This window comes from Zeus faber, assembly GCF_960531495.2.
Source record: "Zeus faber genome assembly, chromosome: 7".
NCBI lineage: Eukaryota > Metazoa > Chordata > Actinopteri > Zeiformes > Zeidae > Zeus > Zeus faber.
Window position 1 is genome coordinate 3,830,032 of NC_137203.1, and position 23,356 is coordinate 3,853,387.

Below are 23,356 nucleotides of genomic sequence, written 5' to 3' on the forward strand. Positions count from 1 at the left end.
GTCCGACTTTCACCGGAGACTTTGTTGAGAGGGCAGAGAAGCCCGGGGTGCGCGCAGGGATCACGGGTTCGAACAATTCCGCTCCCGTTTGGTAAGTGGGCCTCGTTCGGACTCGTTTTTCGGCGGCGGGTCCCTGTTTCCGCTCCCTGCTCCCGTCCTACGTCGCTGGGTTTCGGTCTCACGGCGCCGGAAGCGGATTTAATAAGAAGTGAAAGTGAATGTTACATTTTTTTAAATTATCATTAGATATTTTTTAAATGTCTCCTTGAACTCGCGAGCTGGGACGGGCGTGGCAGACGTTCGCAGCGAGGTTCCGCCCTGAACCTCGACCGCGGATTTGTCCCCAAACAAACGCGGTTAATTTTTGCTTCTGCGACCGACATTCTGGGCCGAACGGAGGGTTTCAGCCGTTTGGCGGAGCGCGTTCTCGCGGGAAAGCGTCCGGTCCCGGCGCAGAGTGACCTTTCGGGGAGGAGGTTGAATAAGACCGGCTGTCCGCCGGCGTTTTTTAAAGGACGGAAGCCATAAATGGGCGAGGAACAAAGTGAGAAAAGCAGCTTCTCGGTCCTTTCTCCCATCCCGTCTCCTGCTGTCGCTGTGTGCTTATTAATATCTTTATTAATGCGTCGCCACGGCGTTTGGGACCGGGTGTTGGAGACGTTGTTCCCGGTAGAAACGCCCCCCTCCCACCGCCTTCTCCTGCAGTCTGTGGCTTCCTGCGGCGCTATCAATCACCAAAAACACTCCTCCTCCCATCCGTGTCCACTCTGTTACATAACGCCGCGTCACATCGAGGAGCAGCCTTGTCGGGCTCCTCGGCGACGGCCGCGCGGCGCCGCAAAGATCCCTGTGTGTGTGTCGCGTCATAAAGGCGCAACGTGTCCGACGGCGTTTCGGCATCTCCACGTGGTGGAGGCTCCCCGCCGCAGCACGCCACCTTCTGGATCACAGAGCCAAAACATCCACAGTGTCTCCGTCCCGGTCGAGTCAGGTTCCAGCCCCTTTTTTTAATGAGCCCATTTGACACGGCTGACCATTTTCTTCCATATTTTCGTTGTTTGAAAATAATTCCAGGTATGGAGCGGCATAATCATTAGTTTTGCTGCATTTTGTATTTTTTATTAAAGGCACTTCTGCCTTTCTCAAGGAAAATACTAAAGACGGTGTTTGGCGAAAGGTGGAGCTGGAAAACTCCTGTTCTCTGGGACATTTTGGGCAATGTCATATCCCCTGATTTTCCATGACTGGAAAACACACACACACACACAGACACACACACACAGGCACACACACACACACACACACACACACACACTCACACTCACACACACACACACACACACACACACACACACACACACACACACAGACACACACACACACACACACACACACACACACACACACACACACACACACACACACACCTTGAGTTTCCTCCTGGCGTTGAACTTCTTCAGACACTCCACGGTCTCCTGTCTGTGCATCATGGACGCCACCGTGGAGCGTTGCTGGGAGGAGAAGAGGATGAGGAGAATGAGGATGAGGAGGATGAGGATGAGGAGGAAGAGGAATAGGAATGGAAGAAAGAATGGAACGTGTGGAGACAAAAATAAGTGTTACTGTCCATCGACTGGATGCTTGTGACAGGTGTGTGTCTGTGGCCACTCAGGTGCATCCACCTTCGGGCTTTTACAGTCAATGAGGCTGTCTGCGTGTCTCTCTGTCCTCCTGTCTGTCTACCTGTCTCTGTCTGTCTGTCTGCGTGTCTCTCTGTCCTCATGTCTGTCTATCTGTCTGCCAGTCTCTCTGTCCTCCTGTCTGTCTACCTGTCTGTCTGTGTTTCTCTCTGCCTACCTGTCTAGCTCTCTGTCCGCCTGTCTGCCTGCCTGCCTGTCTGCCTGTCTGTCTGTCTGTCTGTCTGTCTGTCTGCCCACCTATCTGGGACACTTACGCAGACCCATGGGTGCTTGAGAGCCTCCTGGGCCGTGATCCTCTTGGCTGGATTGATGGTCAGCATCTGGTTGATCAGGTTCTTGGCTTCTGGAGTCACTGTGTCCCACTCAGGAGATGGGAACTAAGACAAAACAAGACAAAAAGATAAGATAATAAAATAATAAGATACGACAAGATAAGAAAATAGAATAATATAATAAAATAAGAGAAGATAAGATAAGATAGAAGGATGAGATAATAAGAAATTAAGATAAGATAATAAAATAATAAGATAATAAGATAAAATAAGATAATAAGATAATAAGATTAAATAAGATAATAAGATAAAATAAGATAATAAGATAATAAGATAATAAGATTACATAAGATAATAAGATAAAATAATATAATAAGATAATAAGATTAAATAAGATAATAAGATTAAATAAGATAATAAGATAAGAGACACAGTCACGGACACTCTGCCAAGAAGACGAGAAAGTCAAATTTTAAGACGTTTGTTGAACATGGACACTCCTACATCTGGTTTTTGGGAGCCATCTGTGAGAGCTTAACAGGTATTAAATAATCAGCCGATCACATTTATCTGCACTTAAAAATCCAAAAAAATTCCATAATTATATGTTTTTCATCCAAATGTCGAGGAAATTTCAAGCCAGTGGTGGAAATGTCCATCAGTTGTGTCATAGTTCAATGCCAATAAGAGTCTCTTTCTCTCTCAAGGGGAATGTGTGTTATTCTGTCGCAATGTAGCTGAATGTTATTCTCCCTTGTAAGTCGCTTTGGATAAAAGCGTCTGCCAAATGACTAAATGTAAATGTAAATGTTATTACACTGTTACAGGCTTGTACGGTGCTAGTGGCATGACATGAACAAAATTCAATTGTTAAATCCCAATTATTTGTATGACAATTCATTGTGGGGTAATTTTCCCTGATGGTGAGGGCCCTGTCGTCTACACCTGTCCTCTAGAATCTGTCGCACCTCCATTTCCATTTCACAAAACATGATGTTGAATGTTGTTCCAAGGGACACGCTGTTGGTTTTCAACAGGTGGTGCCTCTTTTTTTTGTCACACTCTTTCTTTGTTCGACTCATGAGTTCCACCTTAATTCCTCTAAAGTCCACAGTCTTGAAGTCAGCACAACGTTACTGCCGCCCTCCATCCCTCTCTGTCTCTCTGTCCCGCACTCTCTCTGTCTCTCTCTCTCTCTCCCTCCGTCTCGCACCCTCAAAATACGAATGAGGTTGGTGAGTTACATAAGCTTGTCTTCCAAAAAGGAACGAGGGCAGAGAGGAGGGGAAGGAGGGAGGGAGGGAGGGAGGGGAGAGGCAGAGGCGAGGAGGACAGAAGGTGGCGAGACGAGGCAAAAGGGAGACGGGAAGAGGGGAGGGGAGAGGAAATAAGACAAGAGGAGATGAACCGGGAGGTTAGGAGGAGACACAACGGATGGATGGAAGGATGGAGGAGTATTATCAAGTGGGACGATATAAGAAGGGAGACGAGTGAAGTTGGGTGACGGCATAGGTAAAGGGGGCAGGAGGAGGGTAGAGGAGGAGAGGAGGAGAGGTGGAGAGGAAGAGGGGAGGAGGGGAGGAGAGGTGGAGAGGTGGAGAGGAAGAGGAGAGGTGGAGAGGAAGAGAGGAGGAGAGGAGGGGGGACTCACATCGTAGGCTCCGGCCTTGATCTGCTGGTAGAGCTTGTGCTGGTCTTCATCCCAGAACGGGGGATAACCAACCAGCAGGATGTACAGGATCACCCCTGAGACCCAGAACGTTCACGCTGCTTACACACAGACACCATGACAACACTGGGAAATACCTCCTTCCTTGTACAAGAAATATGAAATATTACTTACAATGTTATATTATATTTAATATGTTCAATTACTGTAAAGGTGGAGGGATGGGGGTAAGTGCACTGATTTGCACAGCTGTATCCATGTTGTTGTTAGAATGCATAAGGAAGATGACTTCAGGGGCAACTTGCATGTTGGCGGTGCATTAATGTACAGGGAAACTATGGAGCAATTCGATTTAAGAACTATTTTATTTTTACGAAGAACTACAGCTGGACTCATTCTTGTGAGGCAGTTAGCCACGCCCACCTAAAAAGCTGACATTGCCGGCGAACTTGAACTTGACGTCGCATGGGGCGAGACGGGACGGAGCCGGCGCCCTGATACCGCGCTGGGGCAGAGATGGCCACACCCCTCTGTGATGTCACCGGCCCAGATGTAACAAAAAGGCCCCTTTTTTTTAACCCGCAAACTTAACCCTAACCCTAACCCTAACCCTAAGCCCAATAATATGACTTAATTATACAAATAAAAAACTGATAGTTGCTCTTTAAATAACTGATGTGTCATTAAACGAACTGGGAAACAATTAATTCACATTATTCAAAAAACCTCCAAAAAAGGATGGAATCGCTGGAATTTGCCGATGACCTCATGGCGATTCAAAAATTGTGGTTTGAGAAACGGAGCAGGAAACCCATCATCTGGGTCACTTGTGACCCAGTGAACATCACGTTGTGAACCTTCACTTTGTGACTGCAAAGAGCCGCCGCATTACTCTTTTATGCGTTTTTTATGCATCGTGCACATTGCGCGGGTTTACTCAGCCCACGTACTGCCGTAGAAAGCCGGATCCAGCACGGCTCACTGCTCTGCTCTGTCTTTATACCTCAGGCAACTATGTGACGCTGGTTCAAACGAATGTCATCGATCAACATTTTGGCGAATTGATTATGGTTCATGTTGATGTAAATGACGGTGACCGAGGGAATGGGTGAGTGAGCCCACAACCACTGGATCCCTCGAGAGGTCAATAAGCGATTTACTGCCAAAAGGAAGGCGAGGGGGGGGGGGGGGGGGCCTACTGTCTACTCTACCTCCGCCCCGCTCTCCACCTCCCCCACCTTCCTCCGATCCACCCATACCCCACCCCTGCCTTCCACTACGCCGCCTCCGCTCTCCTCCAACCCGTGGCGGAAGCTAGGAGGAGGGCGTGTCTTGCCCCCGACGCTCACCACAGGCCCAGATGTCCACCGGTTTGCCGTACGCCTCCTTCCTCAGGACCTCGGGGGAGAGGTAGCCCGGTGTCCCCGCAAAGCCTGAGGCGGGGAGAAAAACACATGAACACACCGACAAGCGTGAGAAGGTGGAACGGCTGACTGGCACAGAGGTCTGAAAGTCTCAAGTGAATGGCGGGCGCGCGCGAGATCTAGCGGGGTGTTCAATCATTAACCCGTTCATGACAAGAGGAGCGGCCCAAGTACAAGTGTACAAACAGAATCAAACTCGATATTGTGACTAAATGGACCTGGACCTGTGATGTCACAGTGTCACAGTGTGACCACACAGTTTGTGTGTGTGACTTAACTTGACCATCACTACTCATCGTGCAGGGTGTGTATAACTAACAGAGAGTTAAATTCAGTACTTTTTAATACCTGTAAGTATAAAGGTTGTATCATATATCGCATGTAATACAGTATAAATACTGTGGTATACATTTGGTACAGGGCGGAGGTAGAAGTATGAGGTAGAAGGTTATGAACGAGATGATTCGATGTTAAGTGATAAATAAATCCGGCCACTACTTTTTTTTTTTTTTTTTTACACAGAACTTCCATCAGTTAGTGAATAAAATAAAATAAAAGACGAAATAAATGTTCATGTTGAAGACATAAATCCAGGCTCCGCCCCGACTCATGTTTGTAAAACCCAGTTCACCCGCCAGATCCCGCGCACCGATGCTCATCCCGCAAAGGGAGCCGTGGGAAGCGACTCCATTTTGGATCTACGTACCGAACCACGCCTGCTGCTCCCCCTGCACCTCGATGGCCAGGCCGAAGTCGGCCAGCTTCACGGCGGCGTTCTTGCACTTGCTGGCGAGGAGCAGGTTCTCCGGCTGGAAGGGGGAGAGAGGGAGACGGTGCTGAGGTCCCCGGGCCCTCTGGCGGGGAGATCAGGGGGCGGGGCACCAGCGCACGGCGACACGGGCCAAAGGGAAAGAGGCGTGAGGCGGCAGGTCGCTCCGCGCAGGCGGCGCTGGCGTCTGTTTAAAGCGGGTGTCGTCGACACACGCGCGCATGTTTTTTTTTTCTTTAATGACTTTTGGACTGTGACTTTATCAGTTATGCGTGTCGGTGTTTTTGGGGGCTGGCGTTTTTGTGGCGCAGTAGCTCCGAGCTGGCCTCTGTCGGACGCTAATTTCTCTTCACTACAGCTGCATTCCTGTGGATAAACGGTGGATCCCGCTCGTCCGGCCCTGCCCGGCCGACCCCTTCCGTGACTCCGTTTCACGAGGTTTTCTCTCTGTTTCGATTTGGGCAGAGGTGGATCCTTCCAGACGCGGAAAGTAAAAGTCCCACCGTGCTGATTTCACTTATTAGTTGGCGTCTGGCCTGGGCTGCAGCAGTTGGCAAATCTAGACGGTGGACTTGAGAGCCGAGGAGGACCTTTTACTTTGTGAAACCAGTGCATCCACCTCTGCCGCTCTGCAGGCGGAGGGTGAGGGAGTGGCGTCAACCTGTCCTCGAAGCCTAGTTGTGATGAGGGGCTACACAAGCAGACTTGACCTCACTGACAAACACGCCACCCCAGTGACTCCTACATGTATGTAATTGCATATACATCGACACTGTTTCAGTTGATCCGAGCTTTAATAAAGAAAGACAGAGTTGTCCGCAGTGTTTTCCCGCCGTAGCCCCCCCGCGGTGCGCTTTCCTCCGTCTCTGTGGCCCAGATAAAGGAGCCAACCTCATTATTCTCCGTCAGCGGAGGGCTCTAATAATGGGCTGCCGTCCCCACTGGCTGCAGCTCCTTCCCTGCGCTGTGTCCCTCTCTGCTTCTCGCTCCCTCCCATTTGTCGCGCTGGGGCCGCAAAGCGAGTGTGCTCAGCAGCGGTCGGGCTCTGGTATCTGCTTCCCCTCCAGCGACCACTCATTTGATTGAAACACCATGAAACTTCATAAATGTACGAATGCATTGGAGTAAAACCATTGTTGAATTGGACCGGATTGATTTGCTTTCTTCTGGCTTCTGGAGAGGTCTCACCCCCCTGATAGTTTATTTTAAGAGCAAATCATGACTGAATATGGGGCTGAATTCTTGATGGAAGCGGGATTTTTTTTTTTGCGGCGCGTGGTTGCGTTTGGTCGACGAAATCTGCTTCCTGACGACGGTGACTTCAGACTTGAACCGCTTGAACCCGTTTGTCCCGTTTGGGCCGGTGTTTGGGACGCCGCCGCCGCCTGCTCTCTCAGCAACCAGCTGAAACCCTTCTCAGCGGGCCCTTTACAGTCCTCGAAACCGCCATCGCCCCGGCTCCCGCTTGTGAAACTCGCTCCTGAAAAACGAAACGGGCGGCGAGCGCCGTCAGAGCGGCGGCTGAAAACCGACAGGGCGACTCCGGCACAACCCCCCCCGCACTGCGGCAGTTTGCGCTGCTGCCTCCCCCGGGTCCCCCCCCCCCACGTTTCCCCCTCAAAGATATGAAAATGGAGATGACGGAAAAAGCTCCCGCCCGCGCCCCCCCCAGCGCAGCCCTCCTCTTGTTTCCCGGCGGGAGGGGAACTCGCACTTTGAGCCGAGACCCTGAACAGGGCGCCGCCGTCGCCTCGGCTCAGAAGTGCACGGCGGCGAGAGGCCGAGCGCCGTAATCCCGCGTCTCCCTGCCTAGCGCGCGCGCGTCATGGCATCCTGCCGCCCTCACCGACCGGGGGGGAGTCAGCACTTGCCAGCGCTGCAACAGCAGGATAATGTGCAGAAAAAAGGTCGTGGGCGAAAATCCTGATGAAGTGCGAGCTTCCGTCGGCCGACGGTAAAAGCAATGAGACCGGGGCGCAACTGCCGCGGCGACGCTCGCTCGCTGCTGCCCTTTGTCACGCAAAGTGCTCCCCCGCCGCGTCTGTTTTTGTGATTCCTAAAAACGGGGGCGTGCGCCACGAACAGCGCACACCAAAGAGAAGACCACCGCGCACGCGCTTGTTACGGCGGGTGAGTGCTTTTCACCGGGGGAGAGGGGCGGGGAGGAGTGAAAGCACTGCCGGAGAACAGGTCATGTGTGGGTGTTTTGGTTGGAACAGTTCCCAGCCTTCTCACTCTCTCCCTCTCTCTCTCTCCCTCACCTGACCCCCCCCCCCCTCAGGAGAGGAGAGCGGGGAGCCGCTGCGGCATTCCTCCGTCTGCTCGAAATTCCATCACGGGAGGAGCGGGGAGACGTAGGCGTCCATTTAAGAGGGCTGCCGCTCGAAGGCGGAAGGCGAGCGCATGAAAGCAGCGCCGGCCTCACAACGCCAGATGGAGACAGCGACGCACCTCTGACAATATCTGTGTCCGCGGCGACGGGATGCTTTCTTACCTTTGCACAGGTTTCAATTCTAACGTTATAATCCACCCCTGACTTTGATAGGACGCAATTACTTTGGAGTGTGTGTGTGTGTGTGTGTGTGTGTGTGTGTGTGTGTGTGGCACCGATATAGATCTGTGAATCTGTGTTGTCATTTCATTTGCCATAACCCAGTTCCTAATTGGAAATATCTTGGCAAGGGGCCATCCTCAGTCATCACACTATGACCTATTGCACAAAATGCCCCCTGGTGCTCGGGTGTGAAACCCGATCGGCGCGTCGGCTAAATAAAGACACGGCCACAAGCGTTTCTGATCAACACAACACGCCTTGCCCGGAATGTCCGCACTGACATTTGCATAGAGCGGGCCGGCTCCACAAACAGCATCATGCAAAACAAGGTGCACAAGGTGAACACACAGACAGGCACAACAGACAGGCACAACACATGCACGACCCGGGCGGGGGAGCGGGTGGGTGGGGGGGGAGACAAGACAGGACAAGTAACTGTTCCTGTGGATCCGGAGCGTCGCCCCTTTTGATTGGGATCCTGTGCAGGGTGCAAAACGTACAAGGTGTTTCTTGGCATTGCTACTCCTGATGCTCCTGCGTCTAACCGCGAGGCCGAGCCGCATCCGGGGCCGCCGGCCCCCCAACGGCGGCTATAACCTCGCTTTTTAAACACGGCTGCACCGAGCCGCGGGGTGTACTGGCTTGTTTCCTCGAAAGTCACGGCGCCGCTGGAAGCAGCCGCGTGGCTCTTCCTCTTTTAATTTGAACTCAGCGTGAAAAGTTGTTTTTTTTCCAAATGACTTTTACGTAGATGTTACGTACGTTAGACATTACGTACTGTACATATATAGTACGTATATATATATATATATATATATATATCTGCTTGTATTTTGGCTTTATTGAATATATATTTCTCTGATATAGATTATAATTTGTATTATTCCTACTTCCTACTACTCTGTTTTGCACAGCTTTTACAGTTTGCCGTTTTATAATTTCACTGCACCGTTACTCCATGTGGTCAATAAAGAATCCATCATCCACCAATCTCAATACACATTGTACTTGTTCATTCAACTCTGCATACTGGCTGGTGATGGCGAAGGATTCTGAATTTCTGCATATAAACACAGCACCCTCACTGGGGTGAGTGCGTTTATCCCAGCTGCCATGAGGCTGAATGTGGTGTGACGCGGATGTTCTGCCTGAATTTTAAAGCAGGTGAACACCTTACGTTTGTCACGGAGGGCTGAATGGATCGTCTCGCCATCATCCAAAGCCGGCCTCGTTAAAATGTTGTTTCCCATCATTTATAACTGTTCATAGCACAACCTCGCTCGGTGCTTTACAACTGAGGAACTCTTCAAGCTGTTTTTCCGAGGAAAAAAAAAAAAAAAAAAAGGGAATCTCTGTCTTTGTATGTTACACCGAGAAAAACAATGGTCACGAACGGTGCATTTCAGTTGTGTTATATTCCCTTTTATTCCCTTCCTGTGGCTCCAAGAGACGACAGTAACAACAGGAAGTTGAGCCGCTTCCTACTGACAACCTCACATTTTTTCAAGATTGAACTTTTTTTTTTAAGGTTTAAACGTCTGCAGCGCTGGACTGTGTTTAAGCACAGTGAGAATCTGCAGCAGAGTGGCAAGTTTCTCAACACTAAAGCCTTCAGCAAGACTGTGCTGAGAACAGTTTTAAATGGTGGAGACCAACCTTTTATCAGGGCTTTGATTACACCACAAGCAGGAAGATAAATGAACCTAAAACTGACCTGTTAATTCATAAAGGGATGTAAATAAGCTGGTTAGTCAAAGTTTCGGGTACACAGTGTACACTCGCTAAGGTCTTAACCAGGATAAAGCTCACGGTTGTGGGAATGGAGCTGCGCCCTGCCTGCGGGAACTGACTTCCCACGAAGGACCCGATCGTACGCGGTGGATGGAGTCAGTTTACGGTGCTGTGTGTGCAGGAGCGACGGAGTGCTTTTGGCAACACTCCAAAGAGATGTGTGAATTTAAATACATCCACAACGGTATACACAGCTAAACACATATATGACACACACAACCCCACAATCAACACACGCACGCACGCACGCACGCACACACACACACACACAAACACACACACACACACACACACACACACACACACACACACACACACACACACACACACACACACACACACACACACACACACACACACACAGACACACACACACCAACTCACTCCTAAGGGGCAGCAGCTTGACAGCACTCACCTTCAGGTCCCGGTGCACCACACCCATTTGATGGCAGTGAAGCACCGCTTCCAGGATCTGCTGGATGCAATGACTGCATGCAAACACCAGGGGGGGCGCATGTTAGTCTGAGCAGCTCTACAATTCCGTGCACAGGCAAGTTTGCTTTGGGACAAGGGGGTTTGGGATTGGGTGGGGATGTTGGAGGTGGGGAGCAGAGGGTGGAGGTGGGGGTTTGGGAAGGGTGTTAAAGGTCAAGGGAGAGGTTCAAAGGGGGCTCTTCTGTCGTCAGGCCTCACACTTTTCCCCTTCAACCCTCTGCCTGCAACACACACACACACAGCTAAGTTCATGGCAAGTATCACAAGACTTAACTGAAAAAAACAACTCATTGTATCTGAGTCGCTGGGTCATCTTAAAAGTACAAACTAATACTTTCTTTAGGTTTTCTCAACTTAAAATGTATACACCGATCAGCCACAACATTAAAACCACCGATAGGTGAAGTGAATAACATTGCTCATCTCATTGCAGTGGCACCTGTAGGGGTGTAGGGGTGGGATATATTCTGCAGCAAGTGAAGAGTGAGTTGTTGAAGTTGATGTTGAAGCAGCGTAAGGATCTGAGCCACTTTGACAAGGAGCACATTGTGATGCTGGACGACTGGGTCAGAGCATCTCCACAACCACAGGTCTTATGGGCTGTTCCCGCTGTGCAGTGGTTACTACCTACAAAAGTGTCCAAGGAAGGACGACCGGTGAACTGGCGACAGCATCATGGGGCCCAAGGCTCATTGATGAACATGGGGAGTGAAGTGCAGCCCGTCTGGTTCGATACCAAAGAAGAACTACTGCAGGTGAAAAAGTCCATGCTGCTATGATAGAAAGGTGTAGAACACAGCACGGCAGCTTGCTGCGTATGGGAGAGCTCAGAGTGTCCATGTTGACCCCTGTCCACCCCTGAAAGCACCTACAATGGACACGTGAGCATCAGAACTGGAGCATGGAGCAATGTAAGAAGGTGGCCTGGTCTGACGAATCACCTTTTCTTCTACATCGCGTGGACGGGCGGGGTTAGGCTCCGATGCGATGGAGCGTCTGTGGGATGTGCTGGAATGAGAAGCCCAATCCACGGGAGCCCCACATCCAACATATGCTCAGTTCAGACTACGTGATCCTAGCCTGATTTTCTGCTCAGCGACAGGTTTATGGAGATCGCCGAGCAAAGCCCCCCATTGGAGAATAATCAAAGCACGCTCCGAGGAGCGAACGAAGAGCGCGTGGCGTGAACTGCTCACAACGCGATCAGACTGCTCACCGAGCGCTCATCCACGGTGAGACATCAAGCAGGTTTAATATCTGGTCGTGTTAGGATGGAGTCGAGAATATTTCCTATATAAATTCTGCTTTCTTTCGTTTTTTACAGTGATCAAGAACCTAATAATAAATAAATAGTCCTCTCCTGCACATGGTTTCATGTCATTTCCGGTGTCAATTCTCACGTGTTTTCATGAAAAAACGTTGTTCGGAAACCTGACAGACTCGTCTGTGATTCCTCCCGTTGAAAGATCTTGTAACGTGTGACCCCTGTCGCGGATCAGGTCAGGTCTTGAGAAAACCACAACACTGCAAGATTCCCGACCACAAGACAAAAAGTCGCGTAGTGTGAACAGTGCAGCGATCTGACCACTTTGAAAGTCATGTCGTGTGCCCGTGGCATTCCAGGACTTCTGCTTGCATTCCATGCCTCCACCAGTCAGAGCTGTTTTGGGGACACGAGGGGGAGCTTCACAGTATTCGTGTTATTAGTGGTGCTTTCAATGTTGTGGCTGATCGGTGTATATTTTCCTTAATTCTCAAATTTGAGTTGAGAAAACGTCAAGAATTATAAGTATTACAGGCTTGGCATCCTCGTCATGGATCTGGACGCTGCCTGACTTCAGCCCCTCCAACAGACTTGCTGTGCTGGGCTACCACTGTGGGTCGGATGTAGGGCTGGGCGATATATATCGATCATCGTATCGATATCATAACTGACATTGTAATATTGTGATATAGTTAAATGTCATCTTTAAGTCTACATACAGTAAACTAATGCAATTTCCTGAACATGATAGACCAAGAGTCACCCCCAAAATATCGTCAAATTACCGATATCGAGGTATCGTTTGATGGGAACTGGTTGTGTGAGGGCAAAACTGTGCTTCCTCAGCCGCAGTGGATGCAGTGGATGCAGTGGATGCAGTGTCGCGGCGTCAGTAGCACATTTTAGCCAATTTAACCATTGGATTTTATGCCCCGCCCCCTCCTCTCAAACTCCCCATCTCGGTTTCTCCGCATATGAAGGACCGAGGTGATAAAGCAGTGGGTGATGGGGGGAAGAGGAGTTCGTGGAGGTGGAGAGGTGGACAGGTGGCGGGTGGTGGAGAGCGGCAAAGGGGGAAGTCATTGTTCGGACAGTAACGGTTAAAAGCCTCATGACAGGGGCTGCGTCCGTTTGCCGAAAAATAAAAAATAACAGCATTGGAGGGAGGCTGGGCAACAGTTAGCGGTTGTGTATCTGTGAGGGGGCTTGGATTTTGTGATGCGCAGCGACCAAACGTGTGTGTTTTGTGCCTGGTGGGCAGCACTGCGCGCGCACACACACACACACACACGCACACACAAACACACACACATACACGCACTTGTGTCGGCAACGCTGCGGTGTCGTGTGAGGCAGGATGAGCGCGACTGCATGCATTGTGTGCTGCCTGTGCACTGACGACATGAAGGTGTGTGTGTGTCTGTGTGTGTGTGTCTGTGTGTGTGTCTGTGTGTGTGTGTGTGTGTGTGTGTGTGTGCGTACGCGCGTGTGCGTGTCTCTAAGTTGTAACTCCAAAAGCCGCCTACACAGCTGACAGATACCAGGTTCGTTGGCCCCACCCAAAGTCATTGACGGTGAAGAAGGAGCTCCGTAACCTCCCCGGCGACCAGCGGATCGGTTGATGACTGAACGGGCTGAGAAATGTAAAACTATGCGTCGATAATGGAACGTCAGAATCTCATTTCCACCCTGTACCTCGACGGGAAGCGGTAGTTGGCATGAATAATTCAACGAAAATGAGTTTGCAGTGCAATCTGTTGGACGCATTGGAGGTTTTGGAAATGTAACCTTCGTGGAAGAATTGTGTAAGACTGTGATTCTCAGATAAGACTGTATTGGCTATTTGATATTATTGTTTATTTCGTTTATTATTTATTCTCTACCTCCCAACTCGTCAACAATTAATAAAGACTTGCAAATGCCTGAGACATTGTACCAGTTCTGTGTAATAATGACTTATTTAGTGAGCTGTTCAACGAGAACGCTGTGAACAAGAAACCTAATTGAGATGTCAAGAACTTTTCCTAAATATTGACTCTACAGGATGGAATAAAGTAGGCCTGTGAAATATTTTGGCTTTCAGCCAGAGCAGGAGAGAGAGAGAGAGAGAGAGAGATAGAGAGAGAGATGGAAAGGGCATCGTTTTAAAGATCAGGGTAATAAATTAAGATCCTATGTCTTGTTTCTAATGGTCTCCCAATAAATAAATACTAGACAGGTCATGTCTGCAGCCCCTACGCACATAGCTTTTTATGTTTGTGTGTGTGTGTGTGTGTGTGTGTTTATGAAATGTCCCTATTTATGTGCAGTGTGTCTATGTGTGTGTAGATATAAAGTGTCTGAAAGTGTGTGTGTGTGTGTGTGTGTGTGTGTGTGTGTGTGTGTGTGTGTGTGTGTGTGTGTGTGTGTGTGTGTGTGTGTGTGTGTGTGTGTGTGTGTATGGAAAGCCAGTCTATCTCATGGACCACTCAGACCATTTAGGGTCTCCTGAGGGTTTCATACTCTCTGGCGGTGTCTGCAAATTTTGCGGCACAATCTTACAGCGATGCCGTCCCGGCAGCCAATGGGAGCGCAGTACGAATGACCGTTGTTTGCCCGACAACATTTTTAAATGTCGCGGGTGGCATTACGACGCCATGGCAACAAGCTGCTGTCGCGGTGCGTTTCGCGCGTTTCTTTCTTCCTCCGTCTCATTGTCGGAGAGCTGTTTTTCTTTTTAGGGCTCCAGAAATGTTATATAGATGTTGTTAAACGGTGCCAAGACGGAGGATCGATGAGGCGTTATCAGCGGATCAAAGAGAAACGAGCTGGAGGAGGGAGATCAATAAAGGTCACAGCGAGCCGGTTTGAAAAGCCCTCCCTCCGGGTAAACACCACGCTGGCGTGGCAGGTTTTGTGTTTGCTTTAAGAAAAAGGCAGATTTATAACAGCCGGGATGCTCAGGGTATGTGTGTGTGTGTGTGTGTGTGTGTGTGTGTGTGTGTGTGTGTGTGTGTGTGTGTGTGTGTGTGTGCGTGCGTGCGTGCGTGCGTGTGTGTGTTTGCGGATCAGGCTATCAGTCAGTGCACCAGGAGCCTTTTGTTTGAGGAGGATGGGGAGAGGGGATGGATGTGCTGAGGGATGGAGGGGCACTGGGAGAGAGGGGTGGGGGTGGGGGTGGGTGGGGTTGCTTGGTAGCAAGTCGGGAACCTTTGATTAAACAAACAAAACAAAACAAAACAAACAAAAACCAAAAAACCCCACGTACAGCATACCAAGAAACAGTTAGACAGGCGGACAGGCGGACAGGCGGACAGGCGGACAGGCGGACAGGCGGACAGACGGACGGGACGGAGGAAGGAAGGAGGGAGGAAGGAAGGGAGGAAAAAAGGATGGAGGAGAGGGGAGCCGGCAGGGGTGAGGAAAGGGGAGGAGGGGGTGCAGCTGCTCCTCTACATACTAACCTTCAGGTCCCTGTGCACTATGTCATGTTGATGAATGTGATGGACGCTGTCTAGAATCTGATGGATACAGTGACTGTGAAGACAAAACAGATAGAAGGAGGAGGAGGAGGAGGGGAGTGAAGGGAGGGGTGGACGGATGGATGGACGGATGGAGAGAGCGGGGAAGGAGAGAGAGGGAAGGTCCCGGCGAGAGGAGCGACACAGAAACGAAAAAAAAACATGAGACAGAGAGAGGGGGGGGGGGGGGGGGGGGGCGGGGGGATGTGGATGGAGATGTAAGCGGAGGGGGAGTCGGGGAGAGTGGGGGGGCACAGGTTGAAGGAGACAAAAACACATTTTAAACAGGATGAGAAGACAAGACTGATCACAGCAAAGAGAGGAGGAAGAGGAGAGGGGAGGAGGGGAGAGGAGGAAGAGGAGAGGGGAGGAGGAGAGAGGAGGAAGAGGAGAGGGGAGGAGGGGAGAGGAGGAAGAGGAGAGGGGAGGATAGGGGAGGAGGAGAAAGGAGGAAGAGGAGAGGGGAGGAGAGGGGAGGAGGGGAGAGGAGGAAGAGGAGAGGGGAGGAGGAGAGAGGAGGAAGAGGAGAGGGGAGGATAGGGGAGGAGGAGAAAGGAGGAAGAGGAGAGGGGAGGAGAGGGGAGGAGGGGAGAGGAGGAAGAGGAGAGGGCAGGAGGGGAAAGGAGGAAGAGGAGAGGGGAGGGGAGGAGAGGGAAGGAGGAGAGAGGAGGAAGAGGAGAGGGGAGAGATGGGGAGGACGAGAGCAGAGGGGGAGAGGTGGAGGTGAGAGAAGAGGGGAGTGGGTAGAAGAGAAGGGTAAAGTAAACAAGGTGAATAGAGGAGGAAGAGGAGAGGGGAGGAGGAGAGAAGAGGAAGAGGAGAGGGGAGGAGGAGAGAGGAGGAAGAGGAGAGGGGAGTAGGAGAGGGGGGCAGGGGGAGAGGAGGAGAGGGGGGCAGGGGGAGAGGAGGAGAGGAGATGACAGGAAGACAGGAGAGAGAAGAACAGAAGAGTAAAGGAGAAAAGAAGAATAGAGCAGAGGAGCATGGTAGAGAAGAGGAGAGGAGAGAGGAGGAGGGAGGAGGAGAGAGGGAGACAGGTTTTTGGAAGCGAGGGAGGATAACTAAAGGAGTGCAGATCACCGCTGCACGGAGGATTTGTTCTACAATTCAAATGGAGAAAAAAACGGATTCTCGGTGTACCACACTGTGTGTGTGTGTGTGTGTGTGTGTGTGTGTGTGTGTGTGTGTGTGTGTGCATGTGTGTGTGTGTGTGTGTGTGTGTGGTGCAGGGAGAGAGTGATATGAGCACGGAATGTGACTAAGAGAAGGAGTACAGAGACAGGCGGCGTCTGAGTGGGAGGACGAGAGAAATAAAAAGAGTATCTCTCTCTCTCTCTCTCGCTCGCTCGCTCACGCACACACACGCGCGCACACACACGCACTCGGCGCTCACACATTTTCCGTGTGTACACGCCTACATGTACACACATATTCACACAGACGTACGCAAACCTGCATAGCTCACACAGGAAAACATGACAGGTACACGGAATTTATGATGTGGCGGACACACACACACACACACACACATACACACACACACACACCCACACACACACACACACCCACACACACACACACACACACACACACACACACACACACACACACACACACACACACACTAGGAACTCTGTTCTGTTCTCTAACGTCAGGGGGGAGTGATGTAGTGCGTCACCGATGGAACGCATATGTTCGGTTAAAATGTGTTGCGTTTTCATTTATACGTTTATATTTTTAAATGCACCGATATTCAATTCAACTAATTCTTCATCGATGATGTCACAGACTCAAAAAACACCTTAATTAAGGAATTTTAGATGACTTGTAACCTGGATACAATATATTGTAGTTTGAAACATATAAGAAAACAATCATCCGGGCTGAGTACCAGATTCCCCAAAATATTCCCCTGCTTTTTTATTTTTGCCCGCACTGCAGAGAGGCTTCTCTGTATGACACCAAACCAAAACTCTCTCCCTCTGGAGGAGAAAAAAAAGACACGTTTAACACAAGGACTAATCCACAGCAACAGAGTGTTGAAAGTAGCATGATTATATTGTCGAATCTATCAATTTAAAGCGGTGGAAACGCTCATGATGATCAACTGGCACATTATATAACAGGCACCGGGCGTTTATCCAGCCTTGGACTTTCCCGCAGGTCTGTTTTCCTTTATTTGTTTGTGTCGTCCACGCCCCCCTGCTTGAATCAGAGGCCCGGTTCTTATTTGAGGAAATGCGGCATCAACGACCACAAGAAAGGGGAAATAGGGTGCGGCGCTGAATCTCCCCAAACGAAAGTCGTGATGGGACCGGCCCCCGTGCAGCCACGCCGGGATGCGCAGGGGCTCGCGTTTCGCTCCGTGTTTTTTCGTTTCGTTCGCTAAGGAAACGGAGCACCACCCACGGCGGGGCGTGCCGGGGACGCGTCCCTTCACGCTTAAAAAAAACACACCAAAACCGCGCCCGGGGAAAACACGCCTGTGGTTGGGAGACAAGGAGTTGGCGCTTCTGCGTCGTTCCTTCCGCGGGGTGACCCAAGCGCGTCCACGGCAGCTGGATTGCGGCTGGATTACGGCGTCCGTCACTCCCCGCAAGAGCGTGATCCGTGCTCAGAAAACCGTCGCCCCGTTGCACTACTTCCTCTGACGCCAGGCTGAAGAGAACCGCGTTTCGTAACTCAAAATAGCGGGGGGATGGTTGGAAAGGGGGTCCCGACACACGCCGTCCTCCGCCCTCTGCGAAACACGGTGACTAACGGCGGCGCTCGACTCCCACAAACCTCACGAGTTTAGAGGGAAAAAACGAGGCGGCTGAGCGGTCAGACGGACTGGAGTGCAGACAGGATGACCCCACTCTGACCCAGCGGGAGAGGCTCCAAAGTACTGGAGCCTCTCCCACGCCTTCAGTCATGTTTTGTGCTGTGTTATTCTCTCTCTCTCTCTCTCTCTCTCTCTCTCTCTCTCTCTCTCTCTTCATGGCATTTCGCCTGTTTCCAGCTCCTGCAGTGTCGGAGAGAACAAAACGCAGTCGCCCTCCTCAATTCGGCCAAAAAAACATGACTGGCTCAGCACTTTGCGGCGCAGCGGCTCGCTGTTTGCTGCGAGGCAGCGAGGTGACGCTGGGACCGGAAGTTTACCTTGAGAGCTCCGCCCCCCCTCGTGCGACTACAAAAAGGCTTTTACGCCGCAAACACGTGTTTTTGCAATGAGCTAAAGTGAGCCTTCTCCGGAACAGGCTCAAAGTGATGGAAAAGAAAATCCCATGAACCCCTGAACCCCTGTACCCCTTTACCGGAATAAACGAATGGCGCTGCAGCCGCCACTAGAGCCGTCGCAATCATGATATTTAAGGTGACGATTCTCCTACAAATAATGGCAATTTGCATTTATCTGCATTGGATCGTCTGAACATAAAAATTCAGGGAGCCGGTTCATTTGTCTCAAACCAACTGATGGCGACTCACCTCATCGCATTCTGTTCATTGTTGCTGAAATTCTAACTTTGGCTTTAAATTCTGCCTCATCTAAGGGTTTTAGAAAATGATGACGGTCAGCGGTAATCAGCCATCAAGGATTCAATCACACCAGCCAAAGAGAGACAAATGGGGATGTGGAACAGTTTGGAACCTGCATGTGTGTGTGTGTGTGTGTGTGTGTGTGTGTGTGTGTGTGTGTGTGTGTGTGTGTGTGCGTGCACCTGGCATGCATGGAATGGTGTATGTGTGTGTGTGTGTGTGTGTGTGCGTGACTAATTATCAGTGCTAATTAAAGCCCCACTTCTTGCCGCTGGTCCCCATTGGAGCAAGGTGAGTGGTGTGTGTGTGTGTGTGTGTGTGTGTGTGTGTGTGTGTGTGTGTGTGCGTGCGTGTGTGTGTAAAAGGAAGCAGTACTGGACCGGACTGGCATACACATGAGAAGGGAAAAGGTGGGAAGAGAGAGAGAGAGAGAGAGAGAGTGTGTGTGTGTGTGTGTGTGTGTGTGTGTGTGTGTGTGTGTGTGACGGCAGAGAGAGCACGAGTGATCTACATTTTTAAAAAAGGTATCAGTTTGTACACTGCTGAATAAATAATAAATATAAATGTAATGATTGTATCAATTTTCTATATTTTTCATAAGAGACTCGTATTGGCATAAATATTTGTGGACACGATTCATTTGCTTCATTGGTTTAAAATTCACCTTAAATTTAGATGAAAATTTGATGAGGATTGTGGAGTCAACCCATCTAACAAGGTCTCAATCTGCTCAAATAATTGAGGTTACGTGATTGTGGTGGCTCAGGTTCAAGTTATTAAAAGGAGACTCACTTTTCCAGTGCTCGTGCACATACACTTGGGTCGCTGATGGGCCACGAACGCACGCTCTGTCAAATAAGGAAACTCAGCCATTTTTTTGTGAACTGGGGATATGGAAACTGGAAATATCACAATAGTTTTTGACAAATAAGCCCAATAATGATCGTGTCCCACAGGGATCCGCGCTCGGCCCCCTTCCCTTCTCACTGTGCACCTCATCACTGGGATGGCTCCTCCGGCCTCATGGCTTCTCCTCCCTCTGCTACGCCATTGACACCCAGCTCCGCCTCTCCCCTCCTCCAGGGGACACCTCTGTCTCGGAGAGAACGGACGCCACGCCTCGCCGGGCTCTCTTTCCTTCATCTCCGCCACGATGAAGGAACGCCACCTCCAACCGAATCTGTCCGCGACAGAGCTCCTCGTCGTCCCGGTGAGTCCAACCATTCAACGCCACATAAATGTTCAGCTCGGCTCGTCGTGGTAAATACCAGCCAAGTCTGCGAGAAACCTCTGGGTCGTGATCGTCGACCAGCTCACCTTCTCAGATCGTATTTTCCTCTGTCTCCCGATCCTGCAGATTCACTCTGAACAACATCAGGAAGTTCAGAAGTATCAGTCGGAGCGCCTCGGCACAGCTTCCTGTCCGGGCGCTTGTCATCTCACAACTAGACTACTGCAACACTCTTCCAGCTGCTCTACCAGCTGCTCTACCAGACTGCATTGTTAAATCACTGCAGATGATTCAGAATGCAGCAGCGTGCCTGGTTTTCAAGCAGCCAAAGCGTGCACATGTCACGCCTCCCTTCATCTCTCTCAGCTGGCTCCCTGTAGCTGCCCGCATCAAGTTCAAATCCTTGATGGTGGCCTACAGGAGGGTCACAGGATCTGCCCCCGCACACAGTGTATCACGTATCAGGCCGTATGCCCCAACCTGCTCTCTGAGGTCTGCAAATGAGCGGCAGCTGGTGGTGCCTCCACCGTGTGGAATGAGTTCTCAATCCAGACTCTTCTAATGCGCGGTGCCCCAGAGGTGGAGCGAGCTCCCCAGCTCGTTGCACTCCGCAGAGACACTCACAACCTTCCAGAAACAGCTGGACACACTGCTCTTCCAGAAACACCTGAACACCCTGCTCTTCCAGGAACACCTGAACACCCTGCTCTTCCAGAAACACCTGAACACCTTGCTCTTCCAGGAACACCTGAACACCCTGCTCTTCCAGGAATACTTGAACACCCTGCTCTTCCAGAAACACTTGAACACCCTGCTCTTCCAGGAACACCTGAACACCCTGCTCTTCCAGAAACACCTGAACACCTTGCTCTTCCAGAAACACCTGAACACCCTGCTCTTCCAGGAACACCTGAACACCCTGCTCTTCCAGGAACACCTGAACACCCTGCTCTTCCAGAAACACCTGAACACCTTGCTCTTCCAGGAACACCTGAACACCCTGCTCTTCCAGGAACACTTGAACACCCTGCTCTTCCAGAAACACTTGAACACCCTGCTCTTCCAGGAACACCTGAACACCCTGCTCTTCCAGAAACACCTGAACACCTTGCTCTTCCAGAAACACCTGAACACCCTGCTCTTCCAGGAACACTTGAACACCCTGCTCTTCCAGAAACACCTGAACACCTGATCTTATCTTACCTATGACTGACTATTCTTACTTATGTTGATGTTGACTAGCTTGAAGTTGTTGTATGGACAATACACCAACAGCAAATGAGTTGTTGATGTTGACTAGCTGCTAAGTTGTTATTTGACAAAATGCGCTTACGTAAAAAAAAAACTAACGACCCTTTTTATTCTGATAGCTTACAGCGCCTTGCACTTGTATCCGGTTAAATTTAGAAACAGGAGCTCATGTGCTTGAGTTTGATGATGCTCCAATCGTCGACGTCTGCTTTCATGGTTTCTAGCCTCTCATGTAAGTCACTTTGGACAAAAGCATCTGATCAAATGTTATGACAATTTGACGATATTTTGGGGATAACTGTGCATTTGAGGTGCCTGTGTCTGACGGTGTGTTCGTCCAGGCGGGTGCGTGTGCATGTGTGGTGTGCTGAATGAAAAACGAGGACAGGAAAGAGTCAAAGAGAGAGAAAGCGAGAGAGAGATAAAGATGTTGGGCAAGAAGCGGGTGTGTGCACGCACAACCCCAACTCCCATACACACACACACACACATGCGCGAACATGCACACACACACACACACACACACACACACACACACACACACACACACACACACACACACACACACACACACACACACATACACACACATACACACACACAGGGAATAATCACTATTAAAATGGCAGCAGAGTTGAAAATCTGTGCGATGGTAAGGTGAAAATAAAGACAGGAGGTGAGGGTTGTGTTATGTGCGCTTATTACCACTCGGCGTAAGTTCTCTACATTTTCACGACGTTTCCAATTTAAAAAAAATAAAGTTTAAAAAAACTGGACAGACACTCTTTATAAGGCGACACCGTAACAGTATTGGAACCTGGTTAAGCGAACCAGCGCTGTGTCCAAACCGCTCACTTGTTCACTACTCAGTTGACGACAGGAGGAATGAGTCAGTCCCCCCAAAAAAAACTCCTTTCGCTCCAATTGACTGCTTTGCATTATGGGATATTGTTTGCTTGTCACATTTTGAGGTGGGCTTTGGGTGATTTCGTAGTGGACTACGGTGTATAAATACCTATAAGTACTTGAAGAAGGGAGCTTGTGTTGTTGGAGAGGACGCCCCCAAACCAAATTTTTCTCGCAGAAGGGATGAAGTGGATTGTGCTTCCCTCTCCCGTGGTGTCGTTCTCAAAATGAATGCTGGGATATCTGGGTCAATCCACAGGCAAGTACAGTTATTGATAAACTGCCAGCCTATCAATTTTTCAAATGAGATCGCTGACACTGCGGTGAGGAGAGACGGGACTCGCTCTTCAGTGCCATCATGACTTGTTTGGTGTTGTGAGGATTATTTTCAAATTATTTGAAAAGGGCTTGGAGTAGCTCCAACACGAATAATAGAGAACAATAATTCAAGAGCAATAACGACTGAAACTCATACGCTGAGGAATGATCTAAATTGATGACCCAAAACTGAAATGAAGTTTCATTTTTACTCATTTTTACTAAATGCATTTGGGCTGGGGGTGGGGGGGCTTAGAGGGCAAAGGAAGTAGAGGGTGAAGGAGTGAGGATAAGAGGTATGAGACAGAAGGATGGAAATAAATAAATAGAGGTAAACAGAGGAAGATAAGAGGTTCCGATAGAAGATGCTAAGAAAGAGGGAGGAGAAAGGAGAGAGGAGGGAGGGGGGAGGGGGGCAGGTGAGGAGAGGAGAGAGGAGGAGAGAAGGAGGAGAGAAGGAGGAGAGAAGGAGGAGAGAAGGAGGAGAGAAGGTGAAGAGAGAAGAGAAGAGCGGGAGAACACACACCATAAAGAGACAGGACTCGGGCATCGGAGAGACAGACAGACAGAGAGAAGGAGAGACAGATAAAGAGAGAGACGCTGCTCCTACCTGGCGTCAGCCTCGCTGTAGTACTCTCTGGCTACGATGTCCTCAAACAGCTCCCCTCCGGTCACCCTGTACACACACACCAC

General features: G+C 50.1%; 1 protein-coding gene across 3 annotated transcripts in view; it reads right to left on the reverse strand.

The window, feature by feature from the left end:
- LOC307232795 (calcium/calmodulin-dependent protein kinase type II subunit beta) overlaps positions 1-23,356 on the reverse strand; it is an 86,026-nt gene that overhangs the window by 44,104 nt on the left and 18,566 nt on the right. For all 3 annotated transcript variants that reach the window (XM_080003960.1, XM_080003961.1, XM_080003959.1), the window contains exons 5-11: positions 23,274-23,339; positions 15,382-15,454; positions 5,772-5,874; positions 4,991-5,074; positions 3,624-3,718; positions 1,955-2,077; positions 1,428-1,511 (exon numbers count right to left, since the gene is read on the reverse strand). In XM_080003960.1, coding sequence (XP_079860086.1) covers positions 1,428-1,511; positions 1,955-2,077; positions 3,624-3,718; positions 4,991-5,074; positions 5,772-5,874; positions 15,382-15,454; positions 23,274-23,339 — 628 coding nt within the window. The remainder of the gene's footprint in view (positions 1-1,427; positions 1,512-1,954; positions 2,078-3,623; positions 3,719-4,990; positions 5,075-5,771; positions 5,875-15,381; positions 15,455-23,273; positions 23,340-23,356) is intronic.